The sequence below is a fragment of the Lepus europaeus genome, chromosome 13 (assembly GCF_033115175.1).
Source record: "Lepus europaeus isolate LE1 chromosome 13, mLepTim1.pri, whole genome shotgun sequence".
NCBI lineage: Eukaryota > Metazoa > Chordata > Mammalia > Lagomorpha > Leporidae > Lepus > Lepus europaeus.
Window position 1 is genome coordinate 52,687,475 of NC_084839.1, and position 18,194 is coordinate 52,705,668.

General features: G+C 38.3%; 1 protein-coding gene and 1 long non-coding RNA gene across 7 annotated transcripts in view; one reads left to right on the forward strand and one right to left on the reverse strand.

Annotated features, from left to right (window-relative positions):
- CCDC85A (coiled-coil domain containing 85A) overlaps positions 1 to 1,323 on the forward strand; it is a 221,365-nt gene extending 220,042 nt beyond the window's left edge. For all 6 annotated transcript variants that reach the window (XM_062208671.1, XM_062208672.1, XM_062208673.1 and 3 more), the window contains one exon: positions 389 to 1,323. In XM_062208671.1, the coding sequence (XP_062064655.1) occupies positions 389 to 478 (90 nt within the window). In that variant the 3' untranslated portion in view covers positions 479 to 1,323. The remainder of the gene's footprint in view (positions 1 to 388) is intronic.
- Positions 1 to 18,194, reverse strand: part of LOC133772166 (uncharacterized) — a 101,550-nt gene that overhangs the window by 11,637 nt on the left and 71,719 nt on the right. The gene's annotated exons all lie outside the window — the stretch shown is intronic.

Consider the following 18,194-nt stretch of genomic DNA (forward strand, 5'->3'; position numbering starts at 1 on the left):
GTTCTTAATTCTTCCATCACGTTAAGAATTGCTTCGGGAGCTTTTAAAACATGTCTATGCCTCACCACCACCAATAAAATCACAATTTCTGAAGGAGGGAGTTACATTAAGAGTTCCCCAGGTGCTTAGTGTATAGTTAGAGTTGAGGACCACTAATATAAGAGTAAGTTGGCACATGACTGTTCAGTTTTGGCCCTGGTTACTATCCAGGTGTGACAGTCTCTCTCTTGAGCAGTTCCTGTGTTTCAGAAACTTGTCATCACATTTTATTTTATGTTTGAGCTCATTCAATTGGATATTTTGTCTTCATATCCATTTTTGCCCCTCTCATAGTTTCAAATCTCTTGGGAGAAAAAAGACAAGTAAAATGCTTTTTTCTTTTTTCAAGGTTGTGTGGAGGAAACTTGGAGATGCTGCAGGTTCCTGTCCTGGAATTAGGCAACATTTATCAGGAAACCAGTACAAAGGACCAATGTGAAAAGCACTCAAATGTGACATCAACACTGCCAGAGAACAAAGAAAAGAAGAAAAAAGACTGAATTTCCACCAACCTAGACTCATGCAGTGATTGTACATTGCACATATCTCTTCTCAAAATATTTAGTACAACTTCCCCTAAAAGCTGATATTCTGTGTGTTTCATTTCAGTGTCCACAACAGTCCATCTCAAAGAAGGTAGCTTTGACAATTACCATTTTGGTACCAATATTTTCATTATGTCTAAAGCATTTTTAATTCCCCAGGTTTAAGAGAGTAAGGCAACCTGCATGGTTAGAAGAATCTAGTAGAGCCTTAGTGGTCTCGATAGAGTTGGCTCATTGCGTATAGTGATGGAGTTTTCTCCCATGTTGTGTTCAAGAATAAAGAGGTGTTTTTCAACTTCTCAGTTTTGAGAGTTGGGCACCTACCTCTTATACTTCAATAGACAAAGTATTAGTTTATAATGCATAATTCATTTGGATGCAAGATATTATTTGGTTTAATTTTTTGAGGTGCTAAAACTACAACAATTCTCTTCCAATCTAGAAGAGTAGCAAGATTTTGTAGAGTGCTTATCAGAGAATACCATTTGTTTCAATTCATCAAAGTCAATATATCTTTTTTTTTAAACAAATGCTTATCATGGGGACATATCAACCTTCATAGTCACTCAGTATATCTTTGATGTTAATACTAACAGTCATCTAAAAAACAAGAAAAAATTTTTTCTAAGTGTTTTGAGCTGTGGGACGTCGATTTCTACAATTTAGTTTCTAGACATGCTATAAATTTATGAAACTTTATGTAAACTTTAAAATATTGCACTGCATTTATGAAAAGCTTTCTTTGCCTACTACAGCTAACATTTTATGAAATTCTCGCATGCCTTTCATTATTGAGACTAAAAGCTCTTATTCAGATTGCTTGAGGTTTGAAAAGAGGTGTGCTAGCTTTGCTTAGTTTTTTATTTTTGGTATATATAAAAAATACACATATAATAATAGAATGTGTGTATTGGAAATGCTATGATAGGTATTTTGTGTTTATCTAAATGCAATGATAGTTTCTTGTATGAATGTGCAAGAGGCCTGTGACAGAATGCTACGTTTTTACTGTAGTTTAAGATTATAAAAGTAGGAATGCAACAATTCCCAGTTTTTTAATATCTTCTAAATTATTGAAATTTGATTCATAATAGATATTTTTAAATAGGCTCATTATACAGTGTATTAGTTGTCATTGGTGGGGAAATGTAAAGGAATTTTGTTATACTTTAAAAACATGTTACTGTGATGAAAACCCAGACCTTCCTTTTCAGAAAGTATTTATGAATTAATTCACTATAGAATTCTCTCTAATTATCATAATTGGATTATAGTTTAAGCCTCTCATTCTTTTTAAATGTTATATTTTTTAAATATTATTACTCTGTAAGGGGAAATTGCTTGCTATATTTACACCTTCTCTCATAAAAGAGCTTTCATCCATCCTTAAATTGTTGTATTCCTACGCTCCAAGTTTTCATGCCGGCAGCAGAGCCTGCAGAAACTAATACAAGAGACACTGGTCTTTTGACAATATATGTGTGTAAATTTTGATACTGTATTAAAACTATTTTTTTAAAGTTCCACATAAAATTGAGTATCAAGTATATGTGTTCATCTTAGCAATGGTAATAAATTATTTAATCTCACAGTATTTTTGTCATCTTAAAATGTTTTTCCTAAGTTGAGTGGATTTCTCCTAGGTGATGGGATAATAACAGTAATATGGATGATTTGTAATCTTAAATATAGAACAAAGACTTTTAAAATGTTTATAATGACATTAAATATTCATTCTCTCAATTTGCACATTCTCTATACTAATGTAGTTAAAAATTTAGAATGATATTGAGCGATGCTAAAGACTATTTTAAAATTGGTTATAAAATCCTCATTCTTTTTAATTTATACAGATTAAATTATTAACTATTAAAACACTAATCACAAGAAGGAAATATACTATAAGGGAAGGACTACAGAAATGGGAATCTTTGCCATTTGCCAAACTTAAAATTATCTTTAAGAAGCATACACATTGGGGAAAGGCATAATATATACATATGATTAAGACACAAAGGGGAAAACATACTTCTCTATCACTAGTGAGATTGTGGAATAATGCTTCCTACACTTAGCATTTGTCCCAATTTTAAATTACAGACTGGATCAATCAAAATGAGTGCACCATTCTCTTTATGTGACCACTTTTTTAGATTATTGTAAGGAAGAATTGACCAATCTTGGCAGAGCCTTGAAGCTGATAGACTGGCAATCAGCATCTGGCTTTTAAATGAATACCTTTACATTATTTACATATGCTTGAAGCAAAGTAGAAAATTCAGGTAAATTTCTATGCCTTTAAGTAAAATACTGACAGCCTAATTGGCACAACTGTTCCCTCGGTCAGCATGTAATGACTGCCTGCTGCTGCCATGGGAATAAACAGTTTTGATTCCTGACCCGTGGTATTAAATAATTTCAAGAGATGAGTCAGAAGGGTTAACAAGATGGCAGCTAAGATGCTCCAGTGTCACTGCACCCCCCTGCCCAGAGACAGCAGTTTAAACAGCTATTCACTCAACAAACCATCTTCACAACAACTAAGGAGACCAGGTAACAAAGAATGCCTCACTTTAGTAAAATAAAAAAAGAAGAAAACATTAAACAAAGGAATTAGTTGCTTGAGTCAATGCCTGTCTCCAGCCCCCAGCAATACTGTTTGGTGAGAGGTTTCTTCTCTCACTCTTGGAATTAAGTCTGGGCCTTAGGTGTGAAACCCACTACCAGGCTCACTATGGTGAAACCAATGCTAGACAGAGCCCCAGAGAGTGTGCTCTCAGAGAAGTAGCTGCAGCTTGGAACTCTGGAACTTCCTTGGCCAGGTATCCAAGGGATTCTTTTTTTTTTTAACTTTTATTTAATGAATATAAATTTTCAGTGTATAGTTTATGAATTACAATGGCTTCCCCTTCTTTCTACCACTCCTGCCTGTGCCTTGGAGCTCAGTGTTGGGCCTGCCATAGTGACACCCAGCAGCAATAGACCTCAAAGCTATCTATCCCAAGGCCAGTGCTCACAGATGGAGCCTCTAGACCTGTCCTTTGTCAGCTGGAGACCAGTGAGCTTTGACCTGGTTGGATGAGTTTGTTTTGGCTTACATGCACCCCCTAGACTGCAAAGGCTATGGTGGATTTGAGATGCAGGGGACTACCTCCACCACCCCTTTTCCAACATTGGAAGGCAGCAAGGAGTGAGACTACAGCCACAGAAAATAGAGTGGGAACAGTAGCTCAGAACTGCCTCTTGGGACTCAGTGCTCACCTGGTAAATCCCAACTCAGGAGTGGCAGCCCATAGCAGTTCGACTCTTTATCCTATCCCTGTGCTGTTGTGATCTTGATGAGCTTGTAGGCACCAGAGTGATCTTGCATTTCAGCATTGGTAGCTTTAGGATTAGCTATCTGGGCCTACCAAGAGAAATTTCAAGGGATGGAGTGCTCATTTTTGGGCATTTCCCCAGTTCATTTTAAACAATACATCAACTGAAGATTTACAACAACCTGGAACTGGGGTGCTTTTTAGTGCTAAAACTGGGAGAAAACAGAGGACTCATAGAAGCATCAACTTAGGTTGCCTCCTATTTCTATAACAGAAGAATTTCTGATGACTCAGAGAAAATAATTTGCTTAGAATTTTGAGAAGGACAACAACAAAGCCAGATTATGAAGACTGGGAGAAAAAAATACCTGAAACTTTAATATGCAGATGGCTTCATAGGAGAAAAAGGACTTTCGGGGAACCATGCCCTCACCAGAGAAACAAAATAATGTGCCAGAAACCAAACAGATAGCAAATGACATCTGGAAATCTGCAGGTGAAGAACTCAAAATAACTTTTTAAGAAAACTCAATGAACTTCCATAATAAAGGAATAGAGTGATTTAACACTCTAACAGAGATTTAATGGAGAGATGAAAGTAATTGCAAAATAGTCAAATTCTAGAGATTAAAAAACTACATTAAGAAATTAACAATGTGATAGAAGGCATCAATAGCAGAATAGCTCTAACAGAAGAAAAAATTTGTGAGCTCAAACCTGGCCATTTGAAAAACTGTTGGTGAGTAAAGTAGAAAAAAAGAATAAAGAGGAATAAAGGAAATTTAGAGAAACTCTGTGACAGCATGACAAGAGCAAATACTCAAGCTATTAGAGTTTAAAGGTGATATGAGAAAGATATAGTCAAAGAGGTAAGAAGAGAAAACATCCCAAACCTGGAAAAATACACAATTATCCAGATATATCACCACTGAAATTCAACTCAAACCAAGTCTACCCCATGTCATCCTATAATCAAGCTCTCTAAAGATAGAAATAAAAATATTTTCAAAATTGCATGAGAATAGAAACATTTAAACATGTCTTAATTTCCCCAATTGTCAATTTATCGGCAGAACGTGTGTGGGCCAGGAGGGAATGAGATGTAATTTTGACAGTGCTGAAGGAAAAACAAGAAAAACTTCCAATCAAGATTCTATACCTAAGAAAGCTAGCCCTTGGATATAAAAGAGAGATAAAGATATTGCCAGAGAAATGGGAGAATTTAACACCAGACCCTGTCTTACAAGAAATGGTAAAGGAATTTTGAATGAAAGAGGTTCTACGAACTAAGAAGACATCAGAAAGTAAAAAGCTCACAGATAAGATTAACTATGCAGACAATATTGGAAACGTGGTATATCGACCATGCTTTTAGTACTAAGACTAAAAACAGTTGGGAATGATGTTAATATGTGAAGAGACAAGCAATATAGAACTATAGTTAAATGGGACATCAAAAAATTTTAAATATGGGGGCTGGTGATATGAAGCAGCAGGTTAAGGTACCACTGCCAATGGCAGCACTCCATTTCCAAGGGCATTTCAAGTCCTGGCAACTCTGCTTCCAGTAGTTAACTTCCTGTGTACATTCCTGGGAAGATTAAGATAGCAAAAGATAGTGAAGGACCTAGATGGAGTCCGTAGCTCCAGGGTTTGGCCTGGTTCAGACCTGGCTATTGTGGCCATTTGGGAAGTGAGTAAGTGGATGAAGATCTCAAAAAATCTAGACCCTATGCTTGCTCTAACTCTCGAACTCTTCCTGTCATCCAACCTTTCACATAAAGCTTCCCAAAAAGTTAAGATGTAGGAAGAAGTGGAGTACAAATACAGAGTTCTTTATTTTTAGTATTTTGTATCTCTTCCTTTGTTTCTTGCCTATCTTTATAATCAATGTTAAAAAGCTATTATTGCAAAATAACTTGTTATAATGAAAAGATTTTCATAAATGTCATGGTTAACCACAAAGTGAAAATCATAACAGACTTACCAAAACTAATAAGGAATGAAAATATACTAGTGAAAATCACTTAAATACAAAGGAAAAGTTCTAAGAGAGCAAGCAAGCAAGGAACTACACTAAAACTAGGAAACAAGTATCAAAATGGCAGTAGTAGGACTTTGCTTATCAATCATTACCTTAAATATAAATGGGCTAAATCTCAAATTGCAAAGAGTGAATGGATAAATAAAATCCAACCATATGCTGCTGAGAACAAACTCATTTCACCTCTGGATATGCTTACTCAGGGAAGGAAGGGATTTAGATATTTCGTATTCTACACAAAATGAATCATGAATAGTCATACTTCTATTGGATAAAGTAGATTTTTAAATGAAAAGCAGTAAAAGGACAAGGAAGGTCATCATATTGATAAAGGTTCACTTAAGCAAGAAGAAATACATGTATATATTTATATACCGAATACCAGAGTGCTTAATATATAAAACAAATATTAATAGACTTAAAAGAGATAGTGGGGAAAGTCTCCTATATTATAGTATGAGTCTATCAGCAATGGATAGATCATGAAAACAAAATCACTGAAGAAACCAGCAGAGTTAAATTGCACCCTAGACCAATTTACATCTAACCAATATCTAAAGGCTGTTTCAGGCCGGCGCCCTGCCTCACTTGGTTAATCCTCCGCCTGTGGCGCTGGAATCCACATGGGCACTGGGTTCTGGCCCGGTTGCCCCTCTTCCAGTCCAGCTCTCTGCTGTGGCCCAGGAAGACAGTGGAGGATGGCCCAAGTGCTTGGACCCTGCACCCGCCTGGGAGACCAGGAAAAAGCACTTGGCTCCTGGCTTCGGATTGGCGCAACACCAGCCGTGGCAGCCGTTTGGGGGGTGAACCAATGGAAGGAAGACCTTTCTCTCTGTTTCTCTCTCTATCTGAAAAAATAAAAATAAAAAAAAAAGGGTGTTTCATACAATGACTGCGGAGCATGCTTTCTTTTTCACAATTCATGGAATGTTCTCCAGAATAGATCATATGATGGATCACAAGGCAGATAACAACATATTTTTAAAAACTGAGGCATATCAAATATCTTTTCTGACCACAATGCAATAAAACTAGAACTCAGTAAGAAAAACTATGGAATCTATACATATATGGGGAAATTAAATAACATTCCTGAATAATCATTGGATCAAGGAATAAATTAGGAAGTAAAGTATTTCTTGAAATATGGAAATGGAAATACAACACACTACAACCTATGAGATTTAGTGAAAACAGTACTAACAGGAAAAGTTTATAGTAATCAATGCCTCATCCAAAAAGCAGAAAGATCTCAAAAACCTATTGCTTCATCTAAAGGTTTTAGAAAAACCAGAGCAAACCAAACAAGATTTTAGAAGGGATGATGTAATAAATTTCAGGGCATAAATAAGTGAAATTGAGATTTGAAGAGCATAAAGGAAACAAGGAAACAGACTGGGTTCTTTAAAAAGACAGAACTGAAAAACTTATCTGAGAGAGAGAGAAAACTAATAAAATCAGAGATGGAAAAGGAGGCATTACAATTTACACCAGAGAAATAGAAAGGATTGTTGGAAATTACTAGAATGGTAATTTTTCCATTTTATTTAAAAGGCTGAAGGAAGGAGGGATCACCCATCTGCTGATTCACTTGCCAAATACCTTAACACCTCTGGGGAGCTAAGCCAAAATTAGGAGCCAGGAATTCCATCCAAGTATCCTACGTGGCTGGCAGGGACCCAAATACCTAATTGAGCCATCATCTGCTGCTTCCCAGGAAGCACATTGAAACAGGAAGCTGGATTGGAGGTGGGGTAGCCAGGATTCGACCCAGCAACTCTCATATGGGATGTGGATGTCCCAAGGGGCAACCTAACAGCTCTGCCAAATGTTCACCTCTACACCAACAAGTCTGATAACCTAGAAGGAATGGACACCTTCCTGGACAAACAGTCCTTACCAATATGGATGATCAAGAAACAGAATGCTTAAAGATAACAATAAGGAGTAGCAAGGCTGAATCTGTGAAACAGATTTTACATCAAAGCCCAGAATGAGATGGCTTCACTGCTGAAATCTACTAAATGTTTAAAGGAGAACTAATACTAATTACTTTTTTAAAAGAATGTTCTAAATTCACTCTGAGTCCAGAATTACCTTAAAAATAAAACTTCATAAGAACACAACAACAACAAAAAGAACACTACAGGCAAGTATCTGTAATAAACATATGCAAATCAGTAAACAAAATATACCACATCAACAGAGTGATGTACAAAAACCATGAGATAAACACATTATGAGCAGAAAATACATTCGATAAAAACAAACATCTATTCATGTTAAAAATTCTGAACAAGTTAGGCATGGAAGAAATGTATCTTTATATACTAATGGTTGTTTCTCAGAGGGCTTTAAAATTAATGAAAAATGGAATAAAAAAGTAAATAAGCCATGTTTTCCTTGAACACTTGAAACCCCTCATTTACAAGCCAATAGCTAACATAATACTGAGTGGGAAGAGCTTAAGCCTTTTCTGTAAGATCTGGAACAAAACAAGGATATGTGCATTCGCCACTTTTATTCAGCATAGTACTCCAAGTCCTTGACAGATCGATTAGGCAAGAAAAAATAAAGGGCACCCAAATTAGGAAAGAGGAAATAAATTTGTTGCTATTTGTAGATGACAATCTTTTATAGAAAAAAACTCCAAAGACTCCACCAAAAATAAAACTAATAGAACTAATAGGTAACCAAAAACACACAAGCAAAATTTCAGAATAAAGAGTCAAAATACCAGAATTAGTAGTACTGTTATACACTGACAGTGAATTTTCTGAAAATCACATCAAGAGGGGCTAGCATTATGATGCAGTGAGCTAAGCTGCCACCTGCAATTCTGGTATCCCATATTGCAATGATGGTATATTGGAATGAGTCCCAGCTGCTCTGCTTCCTATCCAGCTCCATGCTGATATGCCTGGGAAAGCAGTGGAGGATGGCCCAAGTGCTTGGGCCCCTGCCACTCATGTGGGAGACCTGGATGGATCTGTCCTCAGCCTGGACCAGCCCTGGCCATTGTGGTCATTTGAGGAGTGGACAAAGTATGGAAGGTACTACCATATGGCATTTGGGGCATGAACCAGAAGATGGGAATTCTCTATCTCAGAAATAAATAAATAGAAATTTAAAACATTGATGAAAGAAATTGAAGGAGACAGATTCAATACCTATGGACTTGAAGAATGAATATTGTTAAAATGTTCATAATACTCAAAGACATCTACAGACTTTATGCAATCCCTATCAAAGTAACAATGACATTCTTTACTGAACTAGCAAAAACAGTATTGAAATTTATGTGGAATTGCAAAAGATCCCCTATAGCCGAAGCAATCGAGCAAAAATAACAAAGCAATAAAATGCTTGCCATCAAAATATACTACAAAGCTATAGTAATTAAAACAGAATGGTGTTGACATAAACACAGCACAATGGAGCAGAATAAAGAGCCTAGAAGTCAATCCCCACATATGTAGCCAACTGATTTCTGACAAAGGTGGTAAGAACATGTATTAGATAAAGGATGACCTTTTCTGTAATGGTACTGGAAAAATTGATTGTCTCTATCCAGAAGAATCAAACTTGACACCTGTTTTCAGCATATGCTAAAACACAAAGTGGATCATACTTTTAATTCTAAGACTTAAAACTATTATAATGAAGCATAGGAAAAATGCTTTAGGATATTGGAATGTGCAAGGATTTTTTGGATCAGATCCCCAAGCATAGGAAATATCAAAAATAGACACATGCGATTACATCAAACCAAAACCTTTCTCACAGCAATGGAAGCCATCAACAGAGTGAAGAGATAACCTACAGAATAGGAGAAGGTATTTGCAAGCTACACATTTGAGAAGGTGTTAATAACCAGTATATGTAAGGAATTAAACTTTGTTTTTCAATACAAAATGATAAATGTTTGGATAAATATGCTTGCTCTGTTTAAATACTACAAAATGTATACAAGTACTGAGCAATCACATGGTATTCCAAAAATACATACAATTTTTGTGTCAGTTAATTTTTTTAAAAAGTCTTAAAAACGTACATAGAAGAGTGCCATCTTGGACTCCAGATGGACCTTCCCTTCTCCTTGAAATTAAGATTTCTTCAAACAGCCATTTTCTTGCTCAGAGGAAGTAGCAAGCTTCTAATTATGTCTACTCATTTTAGGAGTTTGTACTTTGTGGTGAGCATCTTATTTCTTCATCCCATTTGCACCTCAAGGGCAAAATTTTTCCATTAGAAATCTTGGCACGATTCCTGAGTAGGCTCTGCCTACCTCAACCTGCCTTCCCAAGGTAGATTCCCAACAGGCTCAAGGCAGCTTTATGAAGAACCCATACATTGGCTTCTAAAGAATAAATGTATCTCTACACACTTATACAATTAAAGACAATATATTAGGTATCAACCAATATTTGGCCATCCTCAAACTATGAAAACAGCAGTTTCACTTGGCTCAATCTCATGATGAAATTTTTTTGGTGGAGATTAGAGGAAAAATACAAAAATTAGAAAACAGAGAGTCATCCCATTGGGCTGGGGACATCTTAAAATATGCCCTACCAAAGCATAATATTTAAAGAGTGTTTAACTTCAGAGAGGCACACTTTGAGCCACCAAGTTCATCAGTTGCCTCTGTAATTAGGTCTGTGAGTTGGAACAACTTGACCTGACTACACCTTGTTTTCTCACATGATGAATGGAGATAACATCTATATTTTTGGGTTAATATAAGGTTCTTACTGACCTATTTAATTCTAAAGTTCAATAGTCTTCCAGTACATACATAATAATAGCAAGTCTTCTAACATATATAAACTTCAACCCACGGGCTTTGGTAATTTGTAGTATCAGGCTGGAAGAGCGAAACCACATTAACACTGAGGGGTCTATTTACCAACACAAAAAGAAATCATAGCACTTCAATATCTTAATGGAATAATTAAAATGCCTTTGGAATCCCTGCATAGTTTTCTCATAATATGCATTTCCCATGAACTTTTTTTTTTAGGTACCCTTGTATGCATGATTTTCAAAACTTTTTTCTGAAGCAAAACAAACATCTTTAAATTTCAATTTCCCATGAACCTTTTTTTTTTTTTAATTTCAGAGAAAGAAAAAGAGATACACAGAAGCAGAGAGTTCCCATCTGCTGCTTCACTCCAGACATGCAAACAGTCATCTAGGCAGGGCCAGGCCAAGGTGAAAAGCTGACAATTCAGTCCTGGTCCATCATGCAGATGAAAGCAATCTAATTACTTGAACCATCCAATGCCTCTTAGAGTCTGCATTAGCAGGTAGTGGAGTCAAGAACCAGAGTTAGATATCAAACCCAAGTGTTCTGATGTGGGATGTGGGTGCCTTAATTTTTTTTTAGCCACTCGTTTAGATACCTATCCCTTTCAACTTTCGGAAGTACTCTCATCTATCAGTCTTTATGCTTTACATGTCATTCAGCCTACCACAGGCCTTGTCATGGCCAATTACTGAACATGACACTTGAAAAACACACTTTCTATATACACTTAATTATGCAATTTTCAGTCACTGAGAAAACATGAAAATAATGACTTCTATTTCTATATTGCTTCAAGTTCCTCTTTTTGCCATAAATTCTAAACATGACCTAAACTATACTTTAAAAATAAATCAATAATCCCAATAGACCATAAAAGATAGTGTGCTCCATAGGCCAGCGAATATAATTAATTCTTTCTAGGGAGATAAACAATATCTGAATGATGAATGAATTCATAATGCAGAGTACACGAGGGAGGATAATGCTATCAAGGGAGACAGCAGTGGGGGTACTCTAAACAGGGAAGAGTTTGATACATGCATTGTATGGAATCATGGAGAGACTGATGGTAGCCAGATATATTGATCCTTACATATAAGCACTCCCTCTGTGGGCCACGCAGATAACAACAGAGAGTGTTTCTGACCACAGCGGTGAGAATATCTGTAGTAGGGTAAAGGGGCAATGGCCTCACAGTTGGCACCACCTAGGGGAAAAATAATTCTCTGTACACAAATCATTAGCTACTGGCTCAGTCTACCTAGAAATTCACCTCACTGTTTTTACACCTTAGAGAGGTATAAGCATCTCTTCTCCTACAAGCAAGCTGAAGTCGGACACGACCCCCTAAATTCTACACTGAAATGTGGTCCCTTAAAGTTCCCAAGAAGTGTTATCTGGGGTGCCACATGTGCTACCGGATTTTGGGGTGCCATACGATTTCATCATGTGCCTATTAATAAATCCCCAATACTAATAAGCCCAAGAGGGTTCTTGCCTAAAATTTAGAAAAGAATTCTAAATACCAGCACAGATAAATGAGGCAGCATGGTACATTTTAGGCTTTTATTTAGTGTGAGAGGTATCTAGGAAAGTGAGGGTTTAGTTCAGGTAGGAGAGGGGGGAAAGTCTGGAAACTAGGGGAGCATCCATACCAAGCAGGGAGCAGGCTAAAGCCACGTGCAGCAAGCACCTCGAGCTGCTATCCACCACTTATCACCAGCAGCAATGCAGAGGCCGAGAGTAAGGTAAATCTGGGTTCATACCAAGCACCAGGAACCAGCCACGTGGAGGAGCTGACGTCACACAGGGGCGTGCCAAAGGTATCAGGTAGGGCCTGAAGTCACACAGGGGTGTGGCGAAGGCGTGGTCTTCCAGTTTCACAAATCTAATCAATTTTAGCCTGTATGCCTGCCTACTTCAAAGCTATAGAATAAACAATACACTAACATGGAAATTTTCAAATAAAGATAAGCACACAACCAAAAATTGTACAACACTGGGGGAAAGCCATGGCCATGAATCAAAGGCACAAAACTAAACAATAAATAAATAAATAAAAAATAAATGGAGAGAGAGGAGACAGACTATAAACAAGGATATGAATTTAAATTGGGAGGACTTCAGAGGACAACAAATATTCTTAGAAATGTAAGTACTGCGCTACTTAAAAAGAACTTTACATCTTAAAAGAAATTTTAGCACAAAAGAGCACAACATACTGACTACATAGTAGAAAGGACACTGCTGAAGAACAGTTAGTGAGCTTGAGGTCAAGAAAGGCTGCCCAAATTCCACAGGTGTTTTAAATTCTGAAAAGTAAGAGAAATCTGGTCTCCATTCTAAAGTCCTCACAGCTCTCTCTCACCTGTTTCCTCCCACTTTTAGTTGCTTTATAATTACCCTATGTTATATGACTCTTAATACTGAAGGCTATTTCAAAATCATTTAGAAGTAAAAATAAATGATGAATGTGTATAGTCCCATTTCCTTGAGATTCACCAATGTCCCTTTAAAACACAAAACTCTTTCATTATGCACAAGGTTTGTCTTCATTCTGATGTTCAACTTATAATTCCATTTGGCCTTATTACCAAGACGCATTTGTTTTCTATTCCAGGGCTTTCAATTTTCTAGATCCTGTTCTGTGGTGATAATTTACAACATAGGACTTCATAATTGCCATAGCAATAGATTCATATGCTAATCAGGAACGCAGGTTTGTAGCAGCACAAAGCACCTGAGTTTCTCTCCTCCTTGATCCTATGGAATGTTGTTGGGTAAGGGCCAAGCTGCATGAGCATGATACAACATTTCAGGAAGGCCCTATGAAAATCTGTTTTCCTTTTGCAAGAATACTGGATAGGCAGGAATGGGTTTCGTCAGACCAAGTAATAGTTTCTAGGATACTTTTTCTCTTCACCATAACCACTCTTCAGGTTCAGTTTGCCATTCCATTACGTAGTAAATACATTGATTAGCTACCCAGGATTCATTTTCTCTTCCTTATGCCTAAAATAAGCCCTCGTTTGCTTTCAAAACTCACCCCTTCCACACTGCCCAATAGAAGCAGGAGAAGCAGTTTCCAACTCCTAAGCTGACTTGCGATTAATGTCATGCCTCACTCAACACAAAGCTTACCTTGGTTATCCCACCCTACAGGGTACTCACTTCAAAAACACCCATTCTTAAGCTAATCATCATATGGTGTTTCTATGTCTCATGCTGGCCATGGGATCTAATACGCTTCATTTAACCTCTTGAGGAAAAATTTTATTTCATGGGCAAAGGAGGATTTTTTTTCCTATTTCTTGGTGGCTGTGTTAGGGAAGAGTTGTTTGTTCCCAGCAGCTATGTCTGCCATTAGAGAAATCATCCAGAGAAGAAAGCATACCTGGAAAAGAGTAAAGCAGCGAGAACACTGGAGAAACAGAGTTACAGTATTGATTCTTTCTTGCCTGAAGTCCTCTCTGCTTCCAGATTCCTAACTAGGGAGATTTCAACTTGCCTTCCTGTCTTAAAACTAATTTGTATTTGGAATTTTGTTACTGACTGCCCAAAGTCATGCTCAACTAAACTGTGCACTTTAAATATTATGAATTTGATATATAATCTCCTGAAACAGAAAATTAGAGGATACTTTATCTGATGGTTTACTTATAGTACGAAGAATAAAGAATGCATTTATTTGCTAACCAGACATGCCCTTTTTAAAAAGACAATTTGTGGCCGGCACTGCGGCTCACTAGGCTAATCCTCCGCCTTGCGGCGCTGGCACACCAGGTTCTAGTCCCGGTCGGGGCAACGGATTCTGCCCCGGTTGCCCCTCTTCCAAGCCAGCTCTCTGCTGTGGCCAGGGAGTGCAGTGGAGGATGGCCCAAGTCCTTGGGCCCTGCACCCCATGGGAGACCAGGAGAAGCACCTGGCTCCTGCCATCAGATCAGTGCGGTGCACCGGCCGCAGCACGCCAGCTGCAGCAGCCATTGGAGGGTGAACCAATGGCAAAGGAAGACCTTTCTCTCTGTCTCTCTCACTGTCCACTCTGCCTGTCAAAAAAAAAAAAAAGAAAAGACAATTTGTATTCATTTGAAAGGCAAAGTGATAGAAAGAGGGGGGCAGCAGGAGGAGAGAGAGCAAGCGAGAGAAAGAGAGAGAAAATCTAACTCCTCAAAATGGCCGGCTTTGGTCCAGGCCAAATACAGGAGCTTAGAACTCCTTAGGGTCTCCCACATTGTGGCAGGGGCTGAAGTACTTGAGCCATCTTCTGATGCTTTCCTAGGTGCATCATCAGGGAGTTGGATCAGGGGCCAGCGCTGTGGTGTAGCTGGTAAAGCCGCAGCATGTAGCGCCAGCATCCCATGTGGGTGCTGGTTCAAGTCCTGGCTGCTCCACTTCTGATCCAGCTTTCTGCTATGGCCTGGGAAAGCAGTGGAGGATGGCCCAAGTCCTGACCCCTGCACCTGCATGGGATGTCTAGAGCAGGTTCATGGCTCCTGATTTCGGATTGGCACAGCTCTGGCTGATGCGACCATTTGGGGAGTGGATGGAAGACCCCCTCTCTCCCTCTCCTCTCTCTCTGCTTTTCAAATAAATAAATAAATCTAAAAAAAAAAGTGGAGCATCTAGGACTAGATCTACCCTCAGATAAGGTATATCAGGGTTTTAAGTGGCAGTTTAACCAGCTGTATCACAATGCAAGCCCCAAAGGAGTGTATTTCAGCAACTAATACCTTTAACTACTATCATAAAACATGTTGTGCTATCTTTATGTAAAGGAATATGAAGAAGCCAGGAAGTACTATTGCACAGTTTTCCTCATTCTTTTTATTTCATTTCACTTTTATTAGCTGCTCCCCTGCTGATTCCGCCATCCTATAATTCATCTGGGAGAAAAGGCCAGAAACACCGCAGAGACAATGCCAACAATAAACTAAGACGGTTTGTTGCAGTGTGAAGATATTTGCAAGGAGAAAATAACTTAGTGTAAGCCATGGTGGGGCTGAAAAAAGAGGAGGAGAAGTTGGAGGAATCAGAATGCTGAGTCCAGGTTGATGTGGGCTAGAGACTGTCACTAGGAAGAAAGGAAAGAATCCTCACAGTAATAGAGTTTCCAAGAACAAAAGTGGATCAGAGTGTTAAATAAGATTCCAGATTGGAGGCTTCCTAAAAATAAAGCAAAAATAGAGAGTGCTTTACTGAATGTTAATATTATTGTAAGTAATCTGCAGATTCAACGCAATCTTTCTCAAAATACCAATGACATTCATTCATGATAGGACTAGAAAGAAGTCCTCAAATTCATATGAAGCCACTGAAGACGCCAAGAGCCAAAGAAATCTTAAGCAAAGAGAACAAAGGAAAGGTGTTATTTTACCTGGCTTTGAAATATACTACAAAGCTATAGCAATCAAAACACCATGGTATTGGCATTATAGATAGCTAGACCAATGGAACATAATAGAGAATAGGTAGCTAAGTAAATAAGTAAGCCCAGCAGTAAGTCCACATATCTTCAAGCAACTGATTTCAACAAAAGTTCTAAGAGCACATACCGAGGAAAAGACAGAGTTTTCAGTAAACATTTCTGGGAAAATGAGCATCCACACACAGAAGGATTAAATTTATCCAGATTTATTTCCACGTGCAGAAGCATGAAGCAAGACCCTACCTTTCACCTTACACAAAAATTCACTCCACATGGATTAAAGACTTAAATCTACGACCCGAAACCATCAAATTATTAGAGAGCATTGGAGAAACCCTGCAAGATATAGGTACAGGCAAAGACTTCTTGGAAAAGACCCCAGAAGCACAGGCAGTAAAAACCAAAATTAACATTTGGAATTGCATCAAATTGAGAAGTTTCTGTACTGCAAAAGAAACAGTCAGGAAAGTGAATAGGCAACCGACAGAATGGGAAAAAATATTTGCAAACTATGCTACAGACAAAGGGTTGATAACCAGAATCTACAAAGAAATCAAGAAACTCCACAACAAAACAAACAACCCACTGAAGAGATGGGCCAAGGACCTCAATAGACATTTTTCCAAAGAGGAAATCCAAATGGCCAACAGACACATGAAAAAATGTTCAAGATCACTAGCAATCAGAGAAATACAAATCAAAACTACAATGAGGTTTCACCTAACCCCGGTTAGAATGGCTCACATTCAGAAAGCTACCAACAATAGATGCTGGCGAGGATGTGGGGAAAAAGAGACACTAACCCACTGTTGGTGGGAATGCAAACTGGTTAAGCCACTATGGAAGTCAGTCTGGAGATTCCTCAGAAACCTGAATATAACCCTACCATACAACCCAGCCATCCCACTCCTTGGAATTTACCCAAAGGAAATTAAGTTGGCAAACAAAAAAGCCATCTGCACATTAATGTTTATTGCAGCTCAATTCACAATAGCTAAGACCTGGAACCAACCCAAATGCCCATCAACAGTAGACTGGATAAAGAAATTATGGGGGCCGATGCCGCGGCTCAACAGGTTAATCCTCCACCTTGCGGCGCCAGCACACCAGGTTTTAGTCCTGGTCAGGGCACCGGATTCTATCCCAGTTACTCCTCTTCCAGGCCAGCTCTCTGCTATGGCCCAGGAAGGCAGTGGAGGATGGCCCAAGTCCTTGGGCCCTGCACCGCATGGGAGACCAGGAGAAGCACCTAGCTCCTGGCTTCAGGTCAGCGCAATGCACTGGCCACGGCGGCCATTGGAGGGTGCACCAATGGCAAAAAGGAAGACCTTTCTCTCTGTCTCTCTCTCTATCCATTCTGCTTATCAAAAAAAAAAAAAAAAGAAGAAGAAATTATGGCACATGTACTCTAAAGAATACTATACAGCAGTAAAAACAATGAAACCCGGTCATTTGCAACAAGATGAAGGAATCTGGAAAATATCATGCTGAGTGAATTAAGCCAGTCCCAAAGAGACAAATATCATTTGTTTTCCCTGATCGGTGACAACTAACTGAGCACAAAAGGGGAAACCTTTTGAAGTGAAAAGTGAAATGGACACTATGAGAAACAATGACTTGATCAGCCCTTGTCCTAACTGTTGATGTACAATGTAATACTTTATCCTTTTTAGTATTTGTTGTTGTTGTTGTTGTTCTAGCACTAGTGGTTGAACTCTGTAATTAACACAAAATTATTCTCAGGTGTTTAAATTTTAACTGAAAAGTGATCCCTGTTAAATATAAGAGTGGGAATAAGAGAGGGTGGAGATGTACAATTTGGGACATGCTCAATCGGACTTGCCCCAAATGGTGGAGTTAGAAACGTGCCAGGGGATTCCAATACAATCCCATCAAGGTGGCATGTACCAATGCCATCTTACTAGTCCAAGAGATCAATTTCAGTTCACATTCGATGGCTCTGATAGGTCTAAGAGTCAAAGGGATCACACAAACAAGACTAGTGTCTCCAAAT